At 50.5% G+C, this 21,587-nt stretch overlaps 1 protein-coding gene across 1 annotated transcript in view; it reads left to right on the plus strand.

Moving 5' to 3' along the window:
* The window catches only part of LOC111157196 (anosmin 1), a 171,190-nt gene that overhangs the window by 111,671 nt on the left and 37,932 nt on the right, over positions 1-21,587 (plus strand). The window contains exons 4-6 of the mRNA XM_022518486.1: positions 5,753-5,975; positions 14,147-14,331; positions 16,365-16,494. Coding sequence (XP_022374194.1) covers positions 5,753-5,975; positions 14,147-14,331; positions 16,365-16,494 — 538 coding nt within the window. The remainder of the gene's footprint in view (positions 1-5,752; positions 5,976-14,146; positions 14,332-16,364; positions 16,495-21,587) is intronic.

Genomic DNA, 21,587 nt, shown 5'->3' on the forward strand with positions numbered 1-21,587 from the left:
TTTTTTTATTTTACTTATTGTTATAGAGCTATTGCTGTATTGGCTCCAGACATAAATTTTGTAGAGAGAAATCGATTTGGAGGAAAGCATATTTTCTCCATCGGAATCCACCTGCTGTTTCTACCTGGATGTCTGAAAAGTCATATTTTCGTCCTTGAAGTTCAGTAGCACAAGCTGTATTTCATTGTTGCTTGTTTTTATCCGTAGGCCTGGATAAGATTTCTGTCCTTTTGATTTACATATATATCATTTACATGTGTGTGTGTGTGTGTGTGTGTATGGGAAATATAGACATAAAATATATGCATATATTTGTGTGTGTGTATATCAGTCATCCAGATGATTTCCATATATTATGTATATAAGAACCTATCTGCAGTGCGTTCCCTCTATTCCTGGGTATTTCAAGAGTTACAAGCTCCCGGTGCTGCTCGTAGGAATGCAAGTGGACAGCGGCTGGCTTGGCCGTCTTCCTAGTTTACCCCGAGATATGGTGTGCTCTTTAGAAAGCCATCAGTTGTCATCGTGGCTCTCACGCGTCCTTGTCGTGTGATTTGGGATAAATTATAATCTCCCCAAGTTTCTGTTTCATCATTCGTAAGACGGAAGTAATTATGGTTATGGGGGTTGGGGGGCCTCAGGGAGATGAGCGAGCAGACGACGTGCAGGAGGGATTCTCTACGCGAGGCTCCGTTTGCTTTTTGGCTGGAGTAGGAAAATCCACTCAAGGCCCTGGCTTTTTGCAAAGGCTGCCACCTTTGATGAATGATATGGTTCTGTTGAATTGAATTAAATACCGAGGACAATGTTCTTTCCATATCTGAGGCCTCGTATATATATATATGGTTTCTAACATAGGAAGATGACTTACGAACTTCACGTTTTTATGTTCTTCGTTCCATGGTTACGGCATGAGTTATTTCGTTGTATGGTCCTTGCATTTTATACCACACAAACAAAACAAAGATAATAGTGTCTTTTCACTAACGTGTCCGGGAACTGTTAACCTACTGTTTGTTCTTAGGGTTTCACTTTATGTCTCTCATTTGCCAGGCACGTTGACATAAGCATGTTGCCCACATACAGGACTAAGAAACATAGTTTAGTCTTTAATCGAAGAGATGGGGTGTAGGAGAGATTTATAAGAATTAACTAATATGTAACAGTCCACAAGCTATGAAGTTTTCTACCTAATCCCACACACCCCCGAGTGTTTTCATTTACTCCCATACTTTGCTTTATCCAACCCTTCTTTGGGAGCACGATGGCATCCACGCGATACTGACTCTAGAAAAATGCAGGATCCTGGAAGGGCAGTGATTCTTATGAGTAGTTTTATAGAGGCATTGTAGGTACATTAATTTTACAATGAACAGTTTGCCTCAATGGCTGGGTATATTTTTATAAAGAAGTAGTACAACATTTTGCACCTGCTCTCATTCACCATGGAGCTGATGGCCATCGTACTCCTAATGATTTGGATAACTCGCCCCTTTCCTATATTTTTCACAGCCCTCTTGCCAGGTCCACCAGTAATTAAATCAGAATATCACAAGAGGTAGAAGGTGCTTACAGGTCAGAAGTGTCTTCACTGACACCGAATGACCTTTGTTCCTAGGACTTAGACTGGCCGTTAGTAGAGCAATTTACACATTTTCTTTAGATCTAGAGTATTAATATCCACACATCATTTTTCCTGACTTGCACTCATCTCGGTCCTGATTCTGTTCAACTAGAACATTCCCAGTAAGCTACGCTCAAAGGCATAGTGAGAGACCTGCATACGGAAACCACACATTCTCCAGTTTACAGTCAGACCATTAATCGTTTTTCAACCTAATCCAAGATACCGATCCAAGATAACGGATAGAGAGCATCGAAATTTGCCTTCCACGGACATAAACAGCGAACAGTTCGGCAGAAGTCTGCTGTAAGATTGTTGTACCGAGTCCCTGTCCTTGTAAGCAGTTCCGCAAAACTCCGACGTTTTCGTTCCCGTCAGTGCCAGCAGGGCACCGTTCCCACGTGCCGGTTTCCGTGCTGACACGGCTGCAGCGCGTTGGAAACGTGTGGATGGTCACTGTAGAGGAAGCAGGCCGACTTTCTGTCTGTGGATCTTAAAACATTTTGGTCAGAATCACCGAAGAATTTGGAAGTGTTCAACATTAAACTTGTAGCATGGGAAAAGAAAGGAGACACCCATGACCCCACTGCTGTGGAGCTCCCATTGTGGGCCAGCCCTGCATACCAGACCTCGGTCCTTTGTGCACCGTCTCGTGGAATATTCATAACGCTGTCTATGCTATTGCAGGGTCACGGATCAGTCTCGAAAGCTCCGGTGCAAAGAGGAACTTTTTTGTTCCCACCTTTGTTTCCATGGTTCTCGAAACAATCACACGTGCACACACACACACCCACACATACACGAGTCCACATTTTTGAAGCCATTTCTCATTCTGCCCCGTTAGCTCCATCAAGAAATTACTATTTTTTCATAATTATTTTTATAAACATATAATGTATTGTTATATCCGTAAATTATTAAGGTGAGGAGACATGGTCTCTGCGTTCCGCTGCTCAGGGAGCAAGGGCGTGGCGGTTGGCACACAGATCGTTAGAGTAACAGGGGCGGGCGGCCCCGTACTTTGTTATCTGAATGTCGAGTCCGACCCTGTGTTCACATGGGACGCTGGAAGGGAGCTGATTTGATTACCCCGTAGCACAGACTCAGTCACGGTGATTTCCGAGTGAGCAAGTGGTCAACACTTGCCACGTTTAATAAAATTATTTCTACTTGGGAATTTCAGCCCATGCGGGCCAAGTAATTCTGGGAACTAAGTACTTGCAGTGCCCTGTCCCGTGTACCTTTTGGTGGAAGAGGAGGACTGGCCAACAGCCGTCATTCTGGTTGCAGCTCCCTTCACACCCGGCTTTGACTCCCAAGTTTGGGTTGGACCTACATGTAGAGATTCAAAAGCGAACAAAGGAGAGCACACCTAGCCGCTCCCAGAAAAATGAGCTGTGGAATCGACAAAGGGAGAAAAGCCTTAAGAATGGATGCTTTCGGTGTTACCGAAGTTTTAAAAAAGTTAACTGGCTACAGATATGTGACACTTCAGTACGGAAACCATGACCTTCCTTGTAAGTTGTACCCGGGAAGTTCTTCGATCGAGACCCCCTTTGACCGAGGGTGAATAATTTATTTGGTTTCCGCAATTGCCGTTTAAACTTTGGGGTTGCACTTTTTCTAGGTAGTGTTTCCAGTTTTCCGCCTTGTGTTAGAGTGTGCGCTCTTCCCTTGTATTTAATGGTCACACGGAGTTGGCTCCTCAGGAACATTAAACTGACACTTTCAGAAAGACCGCGTGTCTATCAGGGAGCACCCGCGTCTGGAACGGGACACACATGTTTCTCGCTCTGACGTAGATTTTCATTTAATTCCGTGGTGTAGCATTTACCATCATAACTCATATACAGACTTTTAATTTTTATTTCTTAAGATTTAGGTACTTTAGAGAGAGAGAGCACAGGAGCAGGGGGAGGAACAGAGGCAGAGGGAGAGGATCTTCAAGCAGACTTCCCACTGAGCTCAGAGTCCGACCCTGGGCTCCATCTCAGGACCCTGAGACGGTGACCTGAGCCACAACCAAGAGCTGGACGCTTACTGACTGAGCCCCCCAGGCGCCCCCATAGTCAGATTTGATGCAGCATCGTTTGGGGGAAGGAGGCAGGAGAAGCACAGCAGAACAGTTTGCGTTGGCGACGGGGTTAGCCGAGGCTCCCGGCATAGGTCCTCGAGCTGAAGTTACCAGGCTTGGGCTTTTCAAGATTTCTGGTCACCATCAACATGCAAAATAGCAGCCTGTACTTAACCGTCTACCTTGAAGTGAGTCAGAGACCTTCCTTTGTCTCCTCCCTTAAATCAGGGAGTTGGGCGATGGGGTGGTTTTTTCCTTTCCTTTTTAGCCCCTTGTTAACATACGTCTCCCACTGCGTGAGACCCTCTCTGGCTGACGGCCCCCCTGCCGGCCTCCCTGGGGATTCCGTATCTGGCTGGAGGGTCAGACTCCTAACGGTGAGGCGTTGCGGGCTGCGGCCGGCAGGCCGTGCCAGGTGTCACCGGAAGGCAGAGAGCCGCACTCCGCTGGCAGTACGTGTTACCGGGCGCTACGCAGGTGTTCTCCAGGGGTGACCAGGCGCTCCCAGGCCCGAGTTCCGGGGAGTCGTCGGTGGGAGCGGCCGGCTGGCACGTAGCCCCGCGGTGCTCACCTTCTACCCCTGGTTTGCGCTCACCTGTGCTACCGTCCGATTTCTTACATCCCCGACTCGGATTGTACATCTGACCACAAATGATGTGCCCTCCTCGAGGATGGCCTGCTCCCTGTGTGGAGAAAGCGCAGGCCTTCCCCGGAGCGCCGATGCCGCTGTTTGCACAGGCCTTCCCCGGAGCGCCGATGCCGCAGTTGGCACTGCTTGGGGGGGACTGAACTGTCACACGGAGCGGAGCCCGGCCTCGCTGGGGGCCCGGCGAGCTATCAGGGCAGCAGGAGGGGGAGGCCGAACGTTAGGGTGATCGTGATGCCTGACTGTCAGCCACCGTCCCTCAGCAAAAGGAGGGCCACCGTGGGAGGTCATTCCTCTGTCCCTGGCGGTGGGGCTCCGTTTAGGGACCCTCAGCAGCTCCCACTGGAGTGGCAGAAAGAAGCCCTTACCCCCTGATTGCTTCTCATGTGCGAGCGGTAACCGAATGCTGTCCTGAACCGTATTTCCAAGGGAGAAAGATGCATTTGGTAACGGGTTCTTGCCACTCCTTGCGCTTTTTCCGTAATGAGAGTCTCTCAAAAAATCCGGGAATCCTCATCGTCACGAGTGTGTGATTGATCTGGGCTGCCCTGAAATGCCATCGGCCAGATGCTCCCCAGAACCGGGCTGTGTCACACACGTAACCCTGACCCTCATGCTCCCACGGCGTCCCTGACCGATAATTCCATCGCGATACGAGGCCCCATGATCGATAATTCCATCGCGACACGAGGTCCCATGATCGATAATTCCATCGCGACACGAGGCCCCATGATCGATAATTCCATCGCGACACGAGGCCCCGTGTGCACGGTGGCTCTAGAAGCCGCCGTTACTAAAACTGGTTCGGTGAACGGAGGCTTAGAGCAGCTTTCGACAAGACAGCAGCCGGCGTCACTGCTGTGAGAACCGCCCCGTTTCCGGAGACGCACGGCGAAGGCCTCGTGACTACCGTTGACCACACAAAACAAGTGACTCCGTAGAGAACGACAATCCGTGTGTGCGTTCCATGGTCCCAAAGGGGCCCTCGATGGTTCCGAGATGCTTTACGAACGCGACCAGCTGTGTGAGCTCGGAGCGGCCACGTGCAGGGTTCCTGCGAATCTGTCCGGTGCGTACAAAGTTACCACCCGCGGGCTGGATTCCTTTCCGAGATTAGCTAAACTATTACTTCTTTGGGGGGAAAGAAAACAAATCGTTTACTTTGTAAGACATTCCAAGGACATTTTCACCAAATAAGAATTGTCACCTTCCTTTCTGATGTCTTGGAAATCGGGCGTTCTGTGTCTATAATAAGAGAACTTTCCTTTTCGGGGCTCCCAGCTGGCTCCGTCGGGAGACCATGTGACTCTTGATCTTGGGGCTGTACGTTCGGAGCCCCACGTTGGGTGTCAGGTTGAGTAAAAAAAAAAATCCTTAAAAAAGAGAATTTTTCCTCTTCTGTCTTCAGCCTCTGTTCCCCAAGAAGAACTACGAATGCTTGACGAGCTGTGAGTTCCTCAAGTACGTCCTGTCGGTGAAGCAGGGGGACTGCCCGGCCCCTGAGAAGGCCAGCGGGTTCGCCGCCGCCTGTGTGGAGAGCTGTGAAGCTGACAGGGAGTGCTCCGGGGTGAAGAAATGTTGTTCAAACGGGTGTGGACACACCTGCCAGGTGCCCAAGACCCTGTACAAAGGTAAGGGGCAGAGCCCATGTGAGGGGAACGTCATTAACTCACGGGGGCAAGCGTTACGTGCGTGGGGAAACGGGTCGGAGATGGGGGTGTGTGTGCGTGGGGATGAGGGTCAGTTCAAGAAGGCACCATTGCAAGAGAAGAGGAAGGATCAGAAAACGCCCTTTGCGCCATGCAGACCATCTTCCAGTGTTAGTGGACCTGCCCGATCAGCCCCGGGGAACTCCTTCCAGGGCAGAACAGGTCATTCTTATTCAGTGGGCCGTCTAGGAAGCAAACTTCAGTCCAGTACTGGTCCTTTTGTCCACGAAGAGTAAGTCAGTTAAGCGGCCCTGGGGACATGGGAACAAATCGATGGAAATCCCTGGAAAGTAGGCTGCAGGGGGAAGCACCCTTGAAAACTCATGCAAAGGCGCGGGTTTCGTGGTTTTCCTGTTGGCTCCGAGCAAGGCCAACAGGGTCACTGTGTGGACTTTTAATACCGTGGTGTCTTGCGAGTCTGGATGGAGGAATCACTCTCTTTCCAAGATGGGGACTCATTGTACCCAAGCATTGAGCGCACGTAAGAGTTGACGTTCCTAGGCACTTACTAGGGCCCTTAACTCCCGGTGCTCAGCGACACTTGCCTCTGCCGGTAACGGCGACCCCGTTCTTTTAAGCCAAACCGCTTCTGTTGTGCTATGGCCCGTTTTGGGTATGCTCAGAATATCCCAGGACACAACATTTTGCTGCTTTTTGACATCTCGTATGAAGAGTCAAATAGAATTCATCACTGGGCGTCGTTCACGGCCAGTGCGAAGAGGATCTCCCTCCTCCTCTCTCTGACTCACAGCAAAGATACATTTTGTCCAGATACAGGTTGGTTATTTTAAACCGCGTGAAACCCCACGGGCGGCGAGGCCCGCCTTGAATCACGTGCTGGCTGTCGTCCGATGTCTGCTCTCACTCACGCAACCGCTCCCGTCTCCCCGCACGTGCCCGTCCCTGCCCTTTCCCTCAGGCGCTCCCTTAGGAATTATTCTCGTCTCAAAGCTGGGTAGTCCGTCCAGTTTTCCTGGTGTCTGCACAAGAGCGGGGGACACCTGGCGCAAGGATGACATCTCACATTCAGAGGAACTGCCGCTTTCCCCTTCTTGCTGGGTGATGTTTCTTTAATGGATTTGAAGTTTCATCGTGGTCACGCCTCTCATTGTAAACGACGTAAAATCACTTTTGCAAAACCGAACACCTGTTAAGTTTTCTAAAGTCTATTATTAGGAAGCCCTTTCTGTTATTACAGATCATTTACTATGTAAGTATTAGCATTGACCGTAAAAATAGGATGCTTTTAGAAGGACTGTTGAAAAGGCATTTGTAAAACCCTTAGTGTTTTAAAGTGCGGTGTTGTAAAGCGGCCGTATAAATTAAAAGGTGCTTTTTATTTAAAAATGCTGAAGAGTCAGTATGAATTTCAGGTATGTCTGGTTCACCAGGAATAAGGGAGATATTCTATAAAGGGCCTGCACCAACGATTAATTATTAGGAGACTTGCAATTTAAACCTATTCTTAGCTAAATAGGACGTTTTTGTTGTTTTTTTTTTTTTTTTTTTTAAGCCCTAAAGTCCCTGTTCTGTAGAGTAGCTCTTAACTTGGGTTCTTTGCGGAGACAGGTCGTTCATGGAGAACTGACTAGAAATAGAACAAACAGACGTGACATTGACCTGACGATGCCTTTTGGGTAGTGAGCCTTTGCGTAATAGCACTGGTGTTTTGAAAATAAATACATATATGTCTCCCCCTTGCCCTGTGGGGCAGTTCCTGAAGGAAGGCTGGTTTCCGTGTCCGGGGGGGGGGGGGGGTCTCACAGGACCGCCGGGTAGGCGTGCGTGAGCCAGCGCCGGGCCCGCCACAGCCTGTGTGATGCTCATGGCCACGTCGTAGGTCACGAACCCCCTGCAGCGTCCCCTCACAGTCCTGCCCGGGACTCACACTGCGTGCTCACTCTCAGGAGAGGGTTCTGGCGTTGATGGCTTGTGTCTCTCAGGGAGAGGGTCCTTGTGGACCCAGCCCTGGGCCTTGCAGGGACGAACACGCTTCCCCAGCAGGCCGGTGTGCACACACATCCCTCTGAGCGGTCTGCGGAGGACCAGCCGTCGCCGTCCTCCTCGCCGGCACGCTCCCCTGTCACTGCCCTGAGCCACCCCTGGGAGATCGGCTCGCCCTCCTCTCTCTGCTCCTGCGAGACCTGTGCCATCTTTTTCCTTAGGAAGGAGTGCCCCGTCCCCGGTGGGGATGACTGGGTCCCGCTCCCAGGCCACGAGGGCTGAGGCTGAGGTTACAAGCCATTGCTCGGGTGATTTGGTTGTTGGGAGCAGGAATACATGTGACCCTGGCTCCCAGCTGGGCCCGCTCTCCTCCTGCTTTCATTTTGAGCCTATCCAACGGTCATATTGGACCCTAAATCATGGTATTGATATAGGTCAATCAAAAGATGAATCCGTGTCGACTATTTTATTCTGATAAAATCACTAACGTGTCAGTGGTTACGTAGATCAGGTACGTCCTTACCAAGCTGGCCATGCACGGAACGCTCATTTGGGCAGAAATAAGGATTGCAACGTTTGCAATAAATAAATGAAGATTTATTTATTTATTTGAGAGAGAGAAGGGGGAGAGAGAGAGAGGAGGGTGGCAGGGAGGGGCAGAGGGAGTGGGAGAGAGAGCTCTAAGCAGACTCCACACTGAGCACAGAGTCCCACGTGGGGCTGGATCTCGTGACCCTGAGATCATGAACTGAAATCAAGAGTTGCTGCTTAACCGACTGGGCCACCCAGACATCCCAAACTTAGCTTTTAAAAACTAGGCATATTTTGAAAAGATGTTCTGTGGAATGCATCCTGTTTGAGCATTTAATTTGGTTTATGCTGGAAGAATTGTCCGCACCTGAGGCCCCTAAGTGAACCGTCCTCGGTGTCAGAGTTTAAAACAAAGGAACGCAACACAGAGTTTTCACTTCGGACTTCAAATAAAATCGTTAGCAGCTTCCTGCAAGACGTGTGAACGTCAGCCTGGGTAAAGGCCACCCGAGCTGCCAGCTCCCGGCGACGCGGGACTCAGCGTTGTTGCGGGAAGTTTAAGAGGCTGCTTCTCCGCAGGTGTAGGACAGAGAACGATGCCTGTCCGGACCCTTGTGATCCCTTTGATGCTCCCCGTGGCCTGCTGGAGGGCTGATTTACAGTCAACTCTCCTCCCTCCTGAAGACGAGGCATTATTTTACGACCCAGACTTCTGCTTCTCCTGACCCCTGCCAAGGCACTTGCTTAGGGTAGCTCAGGAGAAAAGCTGAGCCTGTTTTCTGCATGTAAAGACCGAGATTAATCTGTGGCTCTCCGTCACCCCCCTTTCTCCCTGTACCGTGCGTAGACCAAAATGAATCCCCTATCAGTTTGTCTCCAAATGAACTGGAAAATCTGATCATGTTGTGGACTTAATATTTGTGTGACTAACTTCATATTTGAAATATTGAAACTTTAGGTCTCTAGAGACGGACTCATCCCACTACTCAGAAATCTTTTTTTTTTTTTTTTTTTTTTTTTTTGCATTTAGCATACAGTGACCCAGTACCTTAATGGGATAGGAACAGAAATTCCAGAGTACTGATGGCCTCTAGCAGAGACACTGTCTGGTGCTTAATTATTGAGTCATTGGAACACTGTGTCTTGCTACATTTGCATAGCATTTAGACTTCTGACAAACATTTTTTTTAATAGATTTTATTTATCTGTTTGACAGAGAGAGAGAGAGAGAGACCACAAGCAGGCAGAGAGGCAGGCAGAGAGAGAGAGGAGGAAACAGGCTCTCTGCAGAGCAGAGAGCCCATTGCGGGGCTTAATCCCAGGACCCCGAGACCATGACCTGAGCCAAAGGCAGAGGCTTAACCCACTGAGCCACCCAAGCGCCCCCTGACAAACATTTTTATGGGAGTAATCAGTTCTCATGATTTGCAACTGCTGATTCTGATCACTGACTTTTCTATCACTGTATTTTCCCAGATTTTTTAAATCACCGACTTTCACCACAATCCTTGTGATGGTATAGACAATGCACTCATATTGCCACGTATTGCGGGACATTATAGGATCCCATTTTTGACAGAACAGCGTGGATTTCAGATGACTCCTTTGTTCAAAAATAACTCAGAGAACAAAAAGTCTAGTCATTTCCATGAGAAAGAACGCACCCAGGAGCTGTGGGTTTTGCACATCTGGTTACGCAACTGGGGTGCTGGGTGAGCTCCCAGCCCTGTGCAGAAGGCCTGGCAGTCGGGGCTGGAGGTCCCGGGGGCTGGGAGGCCAAGCCCCATCTGCTCACAATTACAGCCGAGCTCTGGACTTACTTCCAATCAAGGCAGCCAGCTGACCCTGATGCAAAGCAGATGGGCCATTTCTCAACATGCAAATCGTAAGATTGTTGCACATAATAACATGCAAATCATAAGATTGTTGTACATAATAACTGAAGAGGTTGTTAAAGGAAGAAGTGCGAACTGACATCTCTGTGATGCTCATTGTGTTCCATTAAGGCTCTCAGTAGTTGAAGATGTGCAAGATTCAACCTTCGTGGTAGCAAGGGGATTCCGAGGCTTGCTCTGCTGCTGCTGAATTCAGGGTACTTCAGCGGTACGAGCATTTCCAGGGGCTGGATTTACACGAGGGGATTCCGCCCAGGAGAGCCAAGGAGAAGCGGGCGCTGGAAATCTCAGAGAATGTGCTCGATGAGATTAGAGAACTGACCAGCCATCTTCTCTTTACTGTGCACAGAGAAACCCCATGAATCACGAAGCATTCTCCGAGGCCACACTCTCTCCAGATACTCCCTTGGTAGAAGGGCCCTCCTGGAAGGCAGACGTGATAGAAAGCAATCGTTTTGTTGACATTGGTTTTTCCTCCCTTGGAGCAAACTTTGGTATCTTTTTTCCTTTTTTTTTTTTTTTAAGATTTTATTTATTTATTTGACAGAGAAAGAGCACACATAAGTAGGCAGAGAGGCGGGAGAGGGAGAAGCAGGCTCTCCAGTGAGCAGGGAGCCCAATGTGAGACTCGATCCCAGGACCCTGGGATCATAACCTGAGCTGAAGCCAGCTCCTTAACTGACTGAGCCACCCAGGTGCCCCGGTACCTGTTTTGCTCGATCTAAGTCTTTAGAGAGCTACATCTGGATAAAAACTTGTCAGCATATGTTGAGATTTCCATCCTATTCGGAACTGTCAGGAACTGGTCTTTCTCTAAAAAAAAACTAGGAACGTTCTGACAATGCAATAAAACTATTGATTCCATCTTGTAAACTTACTAATGGAGTTTTATTGTATTATTATTTAGTATTTGCTTTTTAAAAATGTAAGAGAAAAAAAATGTAAGAGTAAGCGCGTACCTGTGCTAAGTGTTCTGCTTTCCCTAAGGTGAGTGCCCGCCTGCAGGGAGGGCGTGGCCGTTGGTGCAGAGATTGGGTCGCTGTTTCCGTACCCTCTTATTTCCGCAGATACGTTCTCGAGTGCGGAGTGGGACGGTGGGTTAGGCTCTAGTACTTCAGCAGACGTTTCCTGAGCACGTGCTCTCACAGCATGTGCTCCCCTGGGCCACTGTGAGGTGTGGGAAGGAAGGAGACCTGTTCCTTGAGGGCTGCGACCCCGAGCTTCCTGGGGAGGACCGATACCGTCCAAGGAGCTTCTGCTGTGAGAGGCAGCTCGACGCGCATTTGAGCAGTTACAGGCTAAGGTTCGAAGAGGGGGCAGGAAAATGCAAGTTTTGATTTCCACTTTGGGAGGTTCGAGGTAAGTAGCTCTGAGCAGTGGCCTTCAGTCTGAGCCTGGACGTGGTCATGTGTCCATAGTCAGAAAGGAGGAGGAAAGACATTTCGGACTGCAAATTGCTAGCAGTAGCCAGAAGTACCTGGCGTTGTGTTTCTAGAAGAGGGGGTTTAAAAGCAGATTGTGTGACACATATGTGACGTGTACCTGAGTGGAAGGATCGCTGGTGGCCGGTCACAAAGGTGGTCTGATGAGATACGCGGAATGTGACAAGTGTTTGTCCCACAGGAAACAGGGTGCACGTCCATAGTCAGAGACGGTGGGGGAGACCATCTGTCCTCTAGTTTAGGAAAATCATCATCACAGAATACCGTGAAGAGGGAACTAGAGGAAAATATGGGCCTGTGGGAACATGGGACGGGGGGCTTCCCAGAACTGCTGTATGCAGTCCAGCGAAGAGATGGGTCCAGTGGGTCCAGGAGCAAGTCGAAAGGTCTCTTAGCTATCAACAAGCATGGAGCGGTCGTGAAGATTTCACTGGGGGAGGGGACATTCGCGGGACGGCCACTTCAGTCTGGACTTGCGTGGAGAAGTCCTTTCAGCAGTGGGTCCCGCAGCACCGATGGGGACTGTGGACAGACCCAAGAACCCCTTGTTTAGCAGAACTACTCCAGGCGTGAGAGTAAACGGGTCCTCATGTAAGGTCGTACCCTGCGAAGAAAAGTTTATGACTCCAACTTAGAAGAACCCTCACGCCGTGGCAGAAAGGGAGACCCATTCCATGCCAAGCGGGGACATCAAAGACATTGGGATCGGAATCTTTCAGGGATGTGTAGAGCTGTGACAACTGCCTCTCTTCTCTCCTTTTCTGAGTGGCTCTTCCTAATTCAAAATGTAGAAGGCAGCAGGAAACTCAGAGTCAAAGCTGAGATCAGGTCATGGCTCCTGGCGAGTTCATCTTCCCAGACTCAGTTACTCGATGTCCCGAATGTAGACCATTAACCCTTCCCCCTCAGCACAGACTCATAGGGAGGGTTCCTTGAAGCACCAGTGTTCTAGGAAAGGACCAAGTGGAGACACGACCCATCAGCACATCGAAACAGTGCAGCGTGCCGGGGAGTGCGTCTTCTAGAAAGAATTGTGTAGACCTCACTGACCTCTGGCCAGATTTATTTGCTGCCGTTTGAAAATCCTGAAGCTCCCCCCACCTACATGTGTAAGGGCTTGAGAATCTCCCCCAGACAAGACTTGGCGTGATGAAGACCCAGACGGAAATCAGAGGTGACCCTCAGTGACGTCACTAACGTCATTTTGATTTTGCACATTGTTCAGTCTCCTTTCTGCTTACCTGGAAGGAATGGGGAAAGCAATAGAGCGTTGTCAAACACTGTGTGCAAGTGAGTAGTCCGCGCGTCGGGCAGAGATGCCGCTCATCGTTAGGAGGAACGGGTATTAGTGGCGGCTAGCCTTGCGGGTTCCGATGGCCCCGGGCTTCACGGTACCGTGGCCTCTACCTAATCCATCCGCTCTCCGTCCACACGCGTGTAGAACTCGGTTTTAAACTTCCCTTTCCATAATGGCTGTGATTTCGGACTCCAGTTCTTAGGGCCGCCAGTCGCCAGGCCACTTGCCGGCACCATGGCGGGGAGAAGGAGATCAGGACGATGAACTACTTTCAAATGAGACACCCGTGAGGGACTTTTGAAGCAAGGCGGTCACTCGTGCCAAAACCAAACAGTACAAATTTATCATTTTCCAATCTTCAACCCTAAAGTCTATAGGAGAGAGTCCTATAGAGAGTCCTATCCGTTGGGGAACGAAAAAATCAGTGCTTTGGAAATCATTCTTGTAAGGTCTGACCACAGGACAGCATGTAGTCTTATGATTTTTTTCCCTTAAAAGGCAAACGTTCTGAGGCAGGAGAGGTGAGCAAACCTGGGAGGCCCGTTACGATGACGTTAGATGCTCTTCGTAGACAGAGCGTGTGTTGAATGGGGACAGGGTCTTCAGAGCTTCCTGACTGTGTCCTCCTGTGAATTCCTAGTTAACCTCCAGTCACGTAACTGCGTAACATTGTTGATTCCAAAGAATGCTCGTAGAAGAATTGCTCTCGAGATGATTGGGGGAAAAAATATTCTTGTTCCAAATCATGACCCGATTTAGAGCCTCTTTAGAAACAGGGAAAGCTAAAAGCAAAGGAGCTGATGCTCTTGAAAGGCCGTGGGGGCTGACGACCTTGCCCTGGCAGGGCTGAGCCACTTTTCTGGAGGGAAATGGGGGATCTGTGGTCCTGACATGAGATGGGCCTTTTCTAGAGGTTTTCTTCCTCCGCGTGACCTGCCCTGGCATCCCACGCTGGTTGTTTTAATTGCCGTACTTCTGTTTCAGGGGTGCCCCTGAAGCCCAGAAAAGAGTTACGATTCACAGAACTACAGTCTGGACAGCTGGAGGTTAAGTGGTCCTCGAAATTCAACATTTCCATCGAGCCCGTGATCTACGTGGTGCAAAGGAGGTGGAATTACGGAATCCATCCTAGCGAAGACGACGCTACGCAGTGGGAGACGGTGGCCCAGGTAAGTGGTCCCCCCGTCCTTGACGTACCACGTACCGCACACACACACACACCCCCTCGGCGGGCAGCCGGCGTTGCCTCCGCCGGAAGAGGCCGCCTGCCCAAATGACGTGGGTGTGGACGTCCTGGCCCGCGTGTGTGCAGAAGGCAGGATGCGCTCCGGAGGGCGACGCCGGCGCAGCTGGAACTTGATTCGTGGCTTCCTTTGCTTGAAAGACGTGTGCCAGGGAGATAGTTCTGTGAGGGGCCCCACTGATTTCCTCCCAGAAGCATATTTCCTTGAGATAAATGTAAAACGCACCCGAGGAAGAGAAATGCACCGGCACTGGGGCACGTTCGTGTGCCACCGGATCGCCTAAGCGATTCTGGTTGTCCTACACGGAGGCCTCCGTTCCGCACAGGGACGTGATTAGCACAGAGTGCGACGGCGGTCCCGCAGGCCTGGGCGGGCACGACCGGCCGCTTCTCGCCCAAAGGACTACGAGCTGCAAGAAACGCACAGGGTTTTAGAGAAAGAGCAGATTCTCCACGATACGCGGCCTCGGTGCCGTCTCCACGTGTGTCTGCGGGCAGAGACCCTGACCGGGCGGGGGGCCGGGCTTCGAGCTGGCAGACTCCCGATGGTCCTCTCAGTAAACACAAAATGAATTTCAGGACGCAGGTGTTACAGGAGGACTTTGGTGCTTTACGAATAGTCGTGTCTCAGAGGGGAGACACATGAAAATAATTTACAGACTCCAAAGGAAATGAGCAATTCGAGGTATAAAAAGCAAATTAGTGGCAAAAAAAAAAAAAAAAAAAAAAACCTGGTCAAATAAATTTAGTGATTCTATTTCATGTGTATTCTGTTAAAAAAAAAGTGTGCCTTAAAAAAACCTGAAGATGTCTGGCTTACAGCCTAAAAGTCTCTTTGATTTACGTGGTGTGCTTCCTTAATGGTACAATCTCACTTGTAAGTTTTCCAAATTATTTCAAGATTTATGACAGTCACTAACAATGAGATCAGCTCCTTTCTCCCTGCTGCTCTGGAGAGAGGAAGGGTCTTTAATTACTTTCATTATTTTCACTGGCTCACGTCATCCTTTGTCGTCCCTCCACCTTCTTTCCTAAACGCTGTGGGGCTCGTGCTGACTTCAGGTTTTTAAATTCAAGGCCAGTAAGAGCGAATGTGGAAGCCGGTGAGACAGTCCCCGTGCATTCCTCCAGATGAGGCAGAAAGCCCCACGAGGGGTTCACAGCCTCCGCTTTCAGGCACGAGAGCAGAGGTGACGGCCCCTTTCAAGAGGTTATTACAGAGTCGGATTTGGGAGCGTTTCCGTTCAGTCTCACTGGCCCGTGCCCACCCCCAGAGCACGGGCCGAGTCAGCCTTGGCCAAGGCAGCCAGTGAGGCACCTTCCCCAGTGTCCAGTTTTTTCCTGTTGACATTGTCTCGGACGGAGAGATCTCTGCACACGTCCCTTAGAGGACCACGACCAGGTCCGTGCACTCTTACCCCTTTACTCAAACCAGGAGGAAAGGCTTGGGGTGCAACGTACGTCCCCAAATGGTCAGCATCCTTTAACGCGTGTAGGTCCTCCTCCTGACTTCCAGGATGGTCGTTAGCAAGCATGTTCAAGAGGCATTTTCTTTCTGTAACAGAAGACGGTTTCACCTTCTTGCCTATCATGCAATGAGTAGCTCACGTAGGTATCCGCTCAGAGGTGTAACTGAGACGAAACCCCTCGTGGGTTTAAAGCTACGCGAAGTCACCAGATGTAAGTAGCCCAGGCAGTTCATACTGTGGGCTCCAGAGATCTTTTAAGTCTTTGGGGTGAGCTTCCTAGCGGTGCAGTTAAACACCTGAAATGCCCTAGAAATTCCCTGGCCCCCATCAGCCCCTCTCGTAAGGGAGCACGATGACCGCACTTACCGCAAGGGCACAGGGAGCTCAGGGCGACCTTGCATTGGCTGAGACGGTGGTGTGCTTTTAAGACCCACCCGACTGACCCGTCTGGGTAAGACGGCTGACTGTGCTCTGCGACGTTTCTCTGCAGACCACCGATGAGCGGGTCCAGCTGACCGACATACGACCCGGCCGGTGGTACCAGTTCCGAGCGGCAGCTGTCAACGTGCACGGGACCCGGGGCTTCACGGCCCCCAGCAAACACTTCCGCTCCTCCAAAGGTCAGTCTCGTCCCGTAGACCCCAGGCTCACCCCAGGCTCACCCCTGGGGTGCAGAGCTGTGCTGTCCATACGGTTGGTCGGCAGGTGGCTCTTCTTGAAACGGTCGTTGCCCTGAGTGTGAGTTAATCTCTTACGCTTCATCACATCCAGAGTTTAAACCTGGGGTCCCTGTGCCATTGCTGTAATATTGTTCCATTCTTATCTCGTTGCTGTTGGAAAGCCTCTGCAGTCCAGCTAATACGAAGGCTGTGACCTGACAGGTGAGTTTCGTGTGTGCAGTGGGAGGACGTCCCAGGACTCGGTACGGATCATGCGTCCATGCGTGCTTTCTCCGGCTGTGGGCTGTGCGCCCCCTCTGTGCACTACGTCTGCTGTAGGATCCCAGGTCGCGGCGCGAGGCTAGTGAGCCCCTTCCCGTACTCCACCACCGTGCTCCTCCTCCGTGGAAAGTGGTTGAGCTGGATTTCAGATAAAACGCTTGTGATGTTAGTGACCGATGTAAGACGTGTCCCCTCAGTTCTGTGTCTTTCGTTACGGGAGGGTCAGAACTTTCTGCTCTCAATTGCCCTTTCTCTTGTCACCTCTCTATGTCATTTTGCAACCCTTTGTCGATGACATCACTGGCCTCAGAATTGGAAAGCTTGCAACAGAAGCCATTTAATATTTGGATTCTATTATTACACCTTACATTGTACACTTTTTAAAAAAGATTTTATTTACTTGACACACAGAGAGGTCACAAGCAGGCAGAGAGGCAGGCAGAGAGAGAGGGGGAAGCAGGCTCCCCGCTGAGCAGAGAGCCCGATGTTGGGCTCCATCCCAGGACCCTGAGATCATGACCTGAGCCGAAGGCAGAGGCTTAAGCCACTGAGCCACCCAGGCGCCCCATGTTGTACACTTTTAACTTTTAAAAAGACCTTTTAGGAAAGGAAAGGTGCGTTTTTTTCCCGTCCACAGAGGCACGTGCACTGAGCAAATTTGAAAGTGCCACTAGAGAGATCAATCCTCGTCTTGAGACCGTGTGTGCAATTGGTCTGATGAGTTAGAGAGGCGAAGGAGAGAAATCACAGCGGTGGGTTCAGAGGTGAGGCTCCGTCAGAGGCCCGAGAACTCTTCGCCTTGGTTTCACGGTTCAGATGCGATGCAGGCGTGTTGTGGTCAGTTGTGTTCCCTTCTGTTCGGTCGCCTGGTGCCGTGCTTTCAGGTCACAGCTGCAGAAACGGACAGCAGGCAGAAGCCACGGCTGGCCTTTGGAGACAAATGTGGAAGACCTTTAGGGGATCTGGGCAGAGCCCCACTGACAGTTCCCAGGGTCAGTCATGTGGCTGCCAGCTGCCTCAGAGGCCTCCATTCTGAGCAAGTCACAAAGCCTTCCTGTCCCGATGCCTCCGGTATATCTGCGCACCTGAAAGGTCCAGAACTAGGGCTGCACGCAGCCCTCAAGTTTAGAGGGGCTTTTGTTGAATGAGAAAGCACCGTGCTGGGGAAGCCCAGCATTCACCATGACACTCTGTTCGATTTCCTCCCTTTCCAAGCACGCCCAACACCGAGCCTTCCAAACTCTCGTCCTTGCTCTTCTTGCAAACCAAAAATGTCTGCGTAGAATTCACAGTAGAGCTCTACGCTTTTGCCCGTGAAGAGACATCACGGAACTGTGGCAATGGAAGAGATCCGCTAAATGACTCAGGACATTTTCTCCAGGATTTGTCTAAAGCAGCCTTGAGCGTTGGCAAGATGGCACTACGTCCTTCGTGACCTTACTCAGATCTCATTATATGGAGAAAGGGGCCTTATTAGGGGGACAGTGTTTGACAGCGTTAGGGAAATAGAATGATCATGCCATTAAATTCATTCCTCTTACGAGTACGGCCCGCGCTGTACGTTTCTGCTACACGGGGACACGTGAACTACCGCCATCCACTCCTAGAACCCACCAGGAGCCTTCATGCCTTCCTGGGGGAACTTTAAAGTAGAAACAAAGTTAGTTTTGAGTCTTTCCCTTCTCATCACTCGTGTGTCATTCCCAAATGTTAAACAAACATTTGTTGAGTGCTTATGTGTGTCAGGCACTGGTCTAGGCACAGGGGATAATGAATAAACAAAAGGACAAAAATGCCCGCTTTTCTGGAACACACACACACACTTGGGCCAATCGGGCGTATGAGGAAAGAGTCAGCAAGATTAATAAGTAAAATACTGTTCTATGGCAGGATAGGTAGCGACAACTCATGATAAAAAGAAAGAATAGAACATGGGAGATGTTGCGGGGGTGTATTTTGTTGTTAGTTTTAGGGAGGGTGGACAGAGGTTTTGGTGAGAAAGGGATGCTTTGGAAAGGAGGGGGAAGAGTAAGCCTCGTGCCAGTTTGAAAGAAGAGCATTCCGGTTCCTGGAAGCAGTTGGTGCAAAGGTCCTGAGGCAGGAATGAGCTTGCCATGTTTGTTGAAGAGCTGAGCAGCAGAACAGGGCAGGGGAGCTGGAGATGAAGCCTGAGAGGAAGGAAGGTGGTGGGTTTGTTGGGTCTTCATCGCCTTTGTAAAGAGCACGGTTGTTATGCTGCGTTAGGTACGAGTAACCGCTGAGAGATGCTGAGCAAAGCACACGATGTGACTGAGAGTTTCGTGGGGCCTCCCCAGCTGTTGTATGAACAGGAGAGAAGAGGGGAGAGGACACGGAATCAGGGATGGGGCGGAGGCCTCTGCAGCGTTCCTGGTCGAAGGTGATGGCCATTTGGATGAAGTCAGGTGTGAGCCATGTGGGGGACACACGTGGGGGAGGGTACAGCGGACAGCACCTGAGACGTCGCCAGTGGCTCGCAGGACATGCAGAGGACGCAGACTGGCTGTAGGGCTCCCTTGTCACAAACTCCTGGAGGAGCAGCACTGTCGACGATTAAGATGGAGATCCCGGGGAGAAGAAAGAGCAGGAGGGGAAGACCCCGTGACTTCAGAAGGGGCGCGATCACCTCCACGTCAGTGTGACTGCTGTCTCGGGCCCCTCCTGCAAACGGCCTTCTCTTCTCAGGAGCAGAGGCACTCAGCAGAGGGACGTGCGGACAAGGTTGCAGCTGAGAAGCACCAGCGAACCAGCTCTTGAGTGAAGGCACAAACACGACGTGGTTTCTAGCTTAAGCTTTCCCCGGTCACGCACGAAGACACTTACTGAGCGGGTGGGACCGTTCTAGAAGGGGGTGACGTGGGCTGCCCAGCTTAGAAAATTCTGCAAGTCATTGCACTGTTCATTTAATGTGAGAGAGTTTTACCTAATGGATGTTAAGTCCCAGTAAAGCCGCTTCGACAGTTTTCCCCCAGGAAGTCGATGAGCTTGTGTATGTGTGCAACGACACGGTGCCGTCTCACAAGTGCTTACCTACCCTTTACACAAGTCGTGCGGGAAGTTTTCCACTGTCGAGCAGAATTGTGCTCGTCCCAGCACACCACGACGCATCTCGGCCGGGCCCGTAGCAGAACCTCTTACGAATTCTGCACCGGCACGTCCGGTTTGCAAGGCTACGAAAGCGGCCGTCTAGCACGCGCCCCACACTGACATGTGCAGGAGTACGGACACGGGGCGTATTTGTAGAACCAGGAATAGAACTTTGTACCAGAGGCCGTCCTGTTTCCAAAAATGTGCATTTTCATTTCATAAAAGCCCATTTATCGCTACCGTGCCCCAGAACGGAAACCGTACCATTGTGAGTCCTCTAGTGGCTTACAATGGCTTTGGGAAAGACTGATTGCTTCTCAGATAATAGCCTGTGCGACGGGTCTGGGTGTTTGAGTTAGGTGGAGGGCCGGCCGTGGTGATTTAAGTCTGGGTCAGGGGAAAGGGGAAGAGATTTTTTCCATCTACAGTAAACACTTCTCAAAATAAAAGAAAAATCAAATAGAGAAAAAAATGTGATAACGTAGGTTTCATTTCGTTTGTCCTTTCTGACTGGTATTCGTGGCCATGATTCTGATTTTCGTGGAAAAGCCAAAGTTCTTGCCATTCTCTTCTTAACGGTTCTGTTTAAATACAGATTTAGTCTGTGGTTTGCCAGGATGGGCGGACTATTAACTAAGTTAATTTCCTTCTAGCTCGTGTATTTTCCCGTCACTTCATCCTAGCCCCTTAGAATGCTGACTTTCCCAGAAAATTCCGAGTTGTACATAGATTGGTAATTCAGTTTCATGCGTTCCCCTCCCGGTGAATACCATTTTTGTTGTCAGTGCCCAGAAGACAGGCATGACTATAAAATGGAGATAATCAGTCATTCCTGCTGGTAGCAGAAAGCCCAGAATAGAGGTTGGGATCATTCCTGTATTTACTTATTTAAATTTTCTACTACCGTTCCCCCAGGACTTAAGAAGGAAAGTCAACGTTAAGAATTAAAATTAGGAGTAAGTCCGTATCCGAATGTCTCTTTCTGGTTTTCGTCTCTGTCTTTGGAAACCAGAAGAGGTAATGCTTCCCAAAGGAGGATTACCTTCCCAGGTCCCTGCTGGCTACCGAGCCGCCCGATCGGACGGTCTCCCCAAACTCTTTGCTGCTCTTGCACTGAGCAAAGCGTAGGAGGCATGGGACCCACACGCACGTTTCCTGCGGCGATGGGGCTTCTCCAGACGGCGTGCGAGTGAAAGCTTTGGGTGCAGGTGGCTTATTTTGGAGGAAATCCGGGAAACCGGGTAGGTAGGAGGTGAAGGAAGACAGCGGACAGAAGGAAGAGGATGAAAACCTGTGTTATCATCCTGGCTGCCACCGTGGGTGACCACAGTTCCTTCCCGTGGGCACTGGGGGGGCACACGCAGGCGGTCTCCTGGCACAGCGGTCCTGCAGGTGGACCGAGCCTGCTCGGGGCTGGGCAAAGGCGCAGGGAAGGGGCTGGCAGACAGAAGTTGAGCTGTGCGTGTCCTATTTCAGGGCAGGGCAGGGACGGAGATTTGGGACCCTGGGGGGTCGGCAGTGGTTTAGTCCACAGCCACAGCATTCCTGTTACAGGCGGATTTAGGACAGTTTCAGTCGTGGTTTAAAATCAATAAACGACCCTTGCATGAAAGGAATGCCCACATGAGTGCATTCCGGTCCCCTTCCTGTGTCCCACGGCCGTGCTA

The sequence above is a fragment of the Enhydra lutris genome, unplaced genomic scaffold, assembly GCF_002288905.1.
Source record: "Enhydra lutris kenyoni isolate GAN:26980312 unplaced genomic scaffold, ASM228890v2 scaffoldscaffold52, whole genome shotgun sequence".
In the NCBI taxonomy this organism is placed as follows: Eukaryota; Metazoa; Chordata; class Mammalia; order Carnivora; family Mustelidae; genus Enhydra; species Enhydra lutris.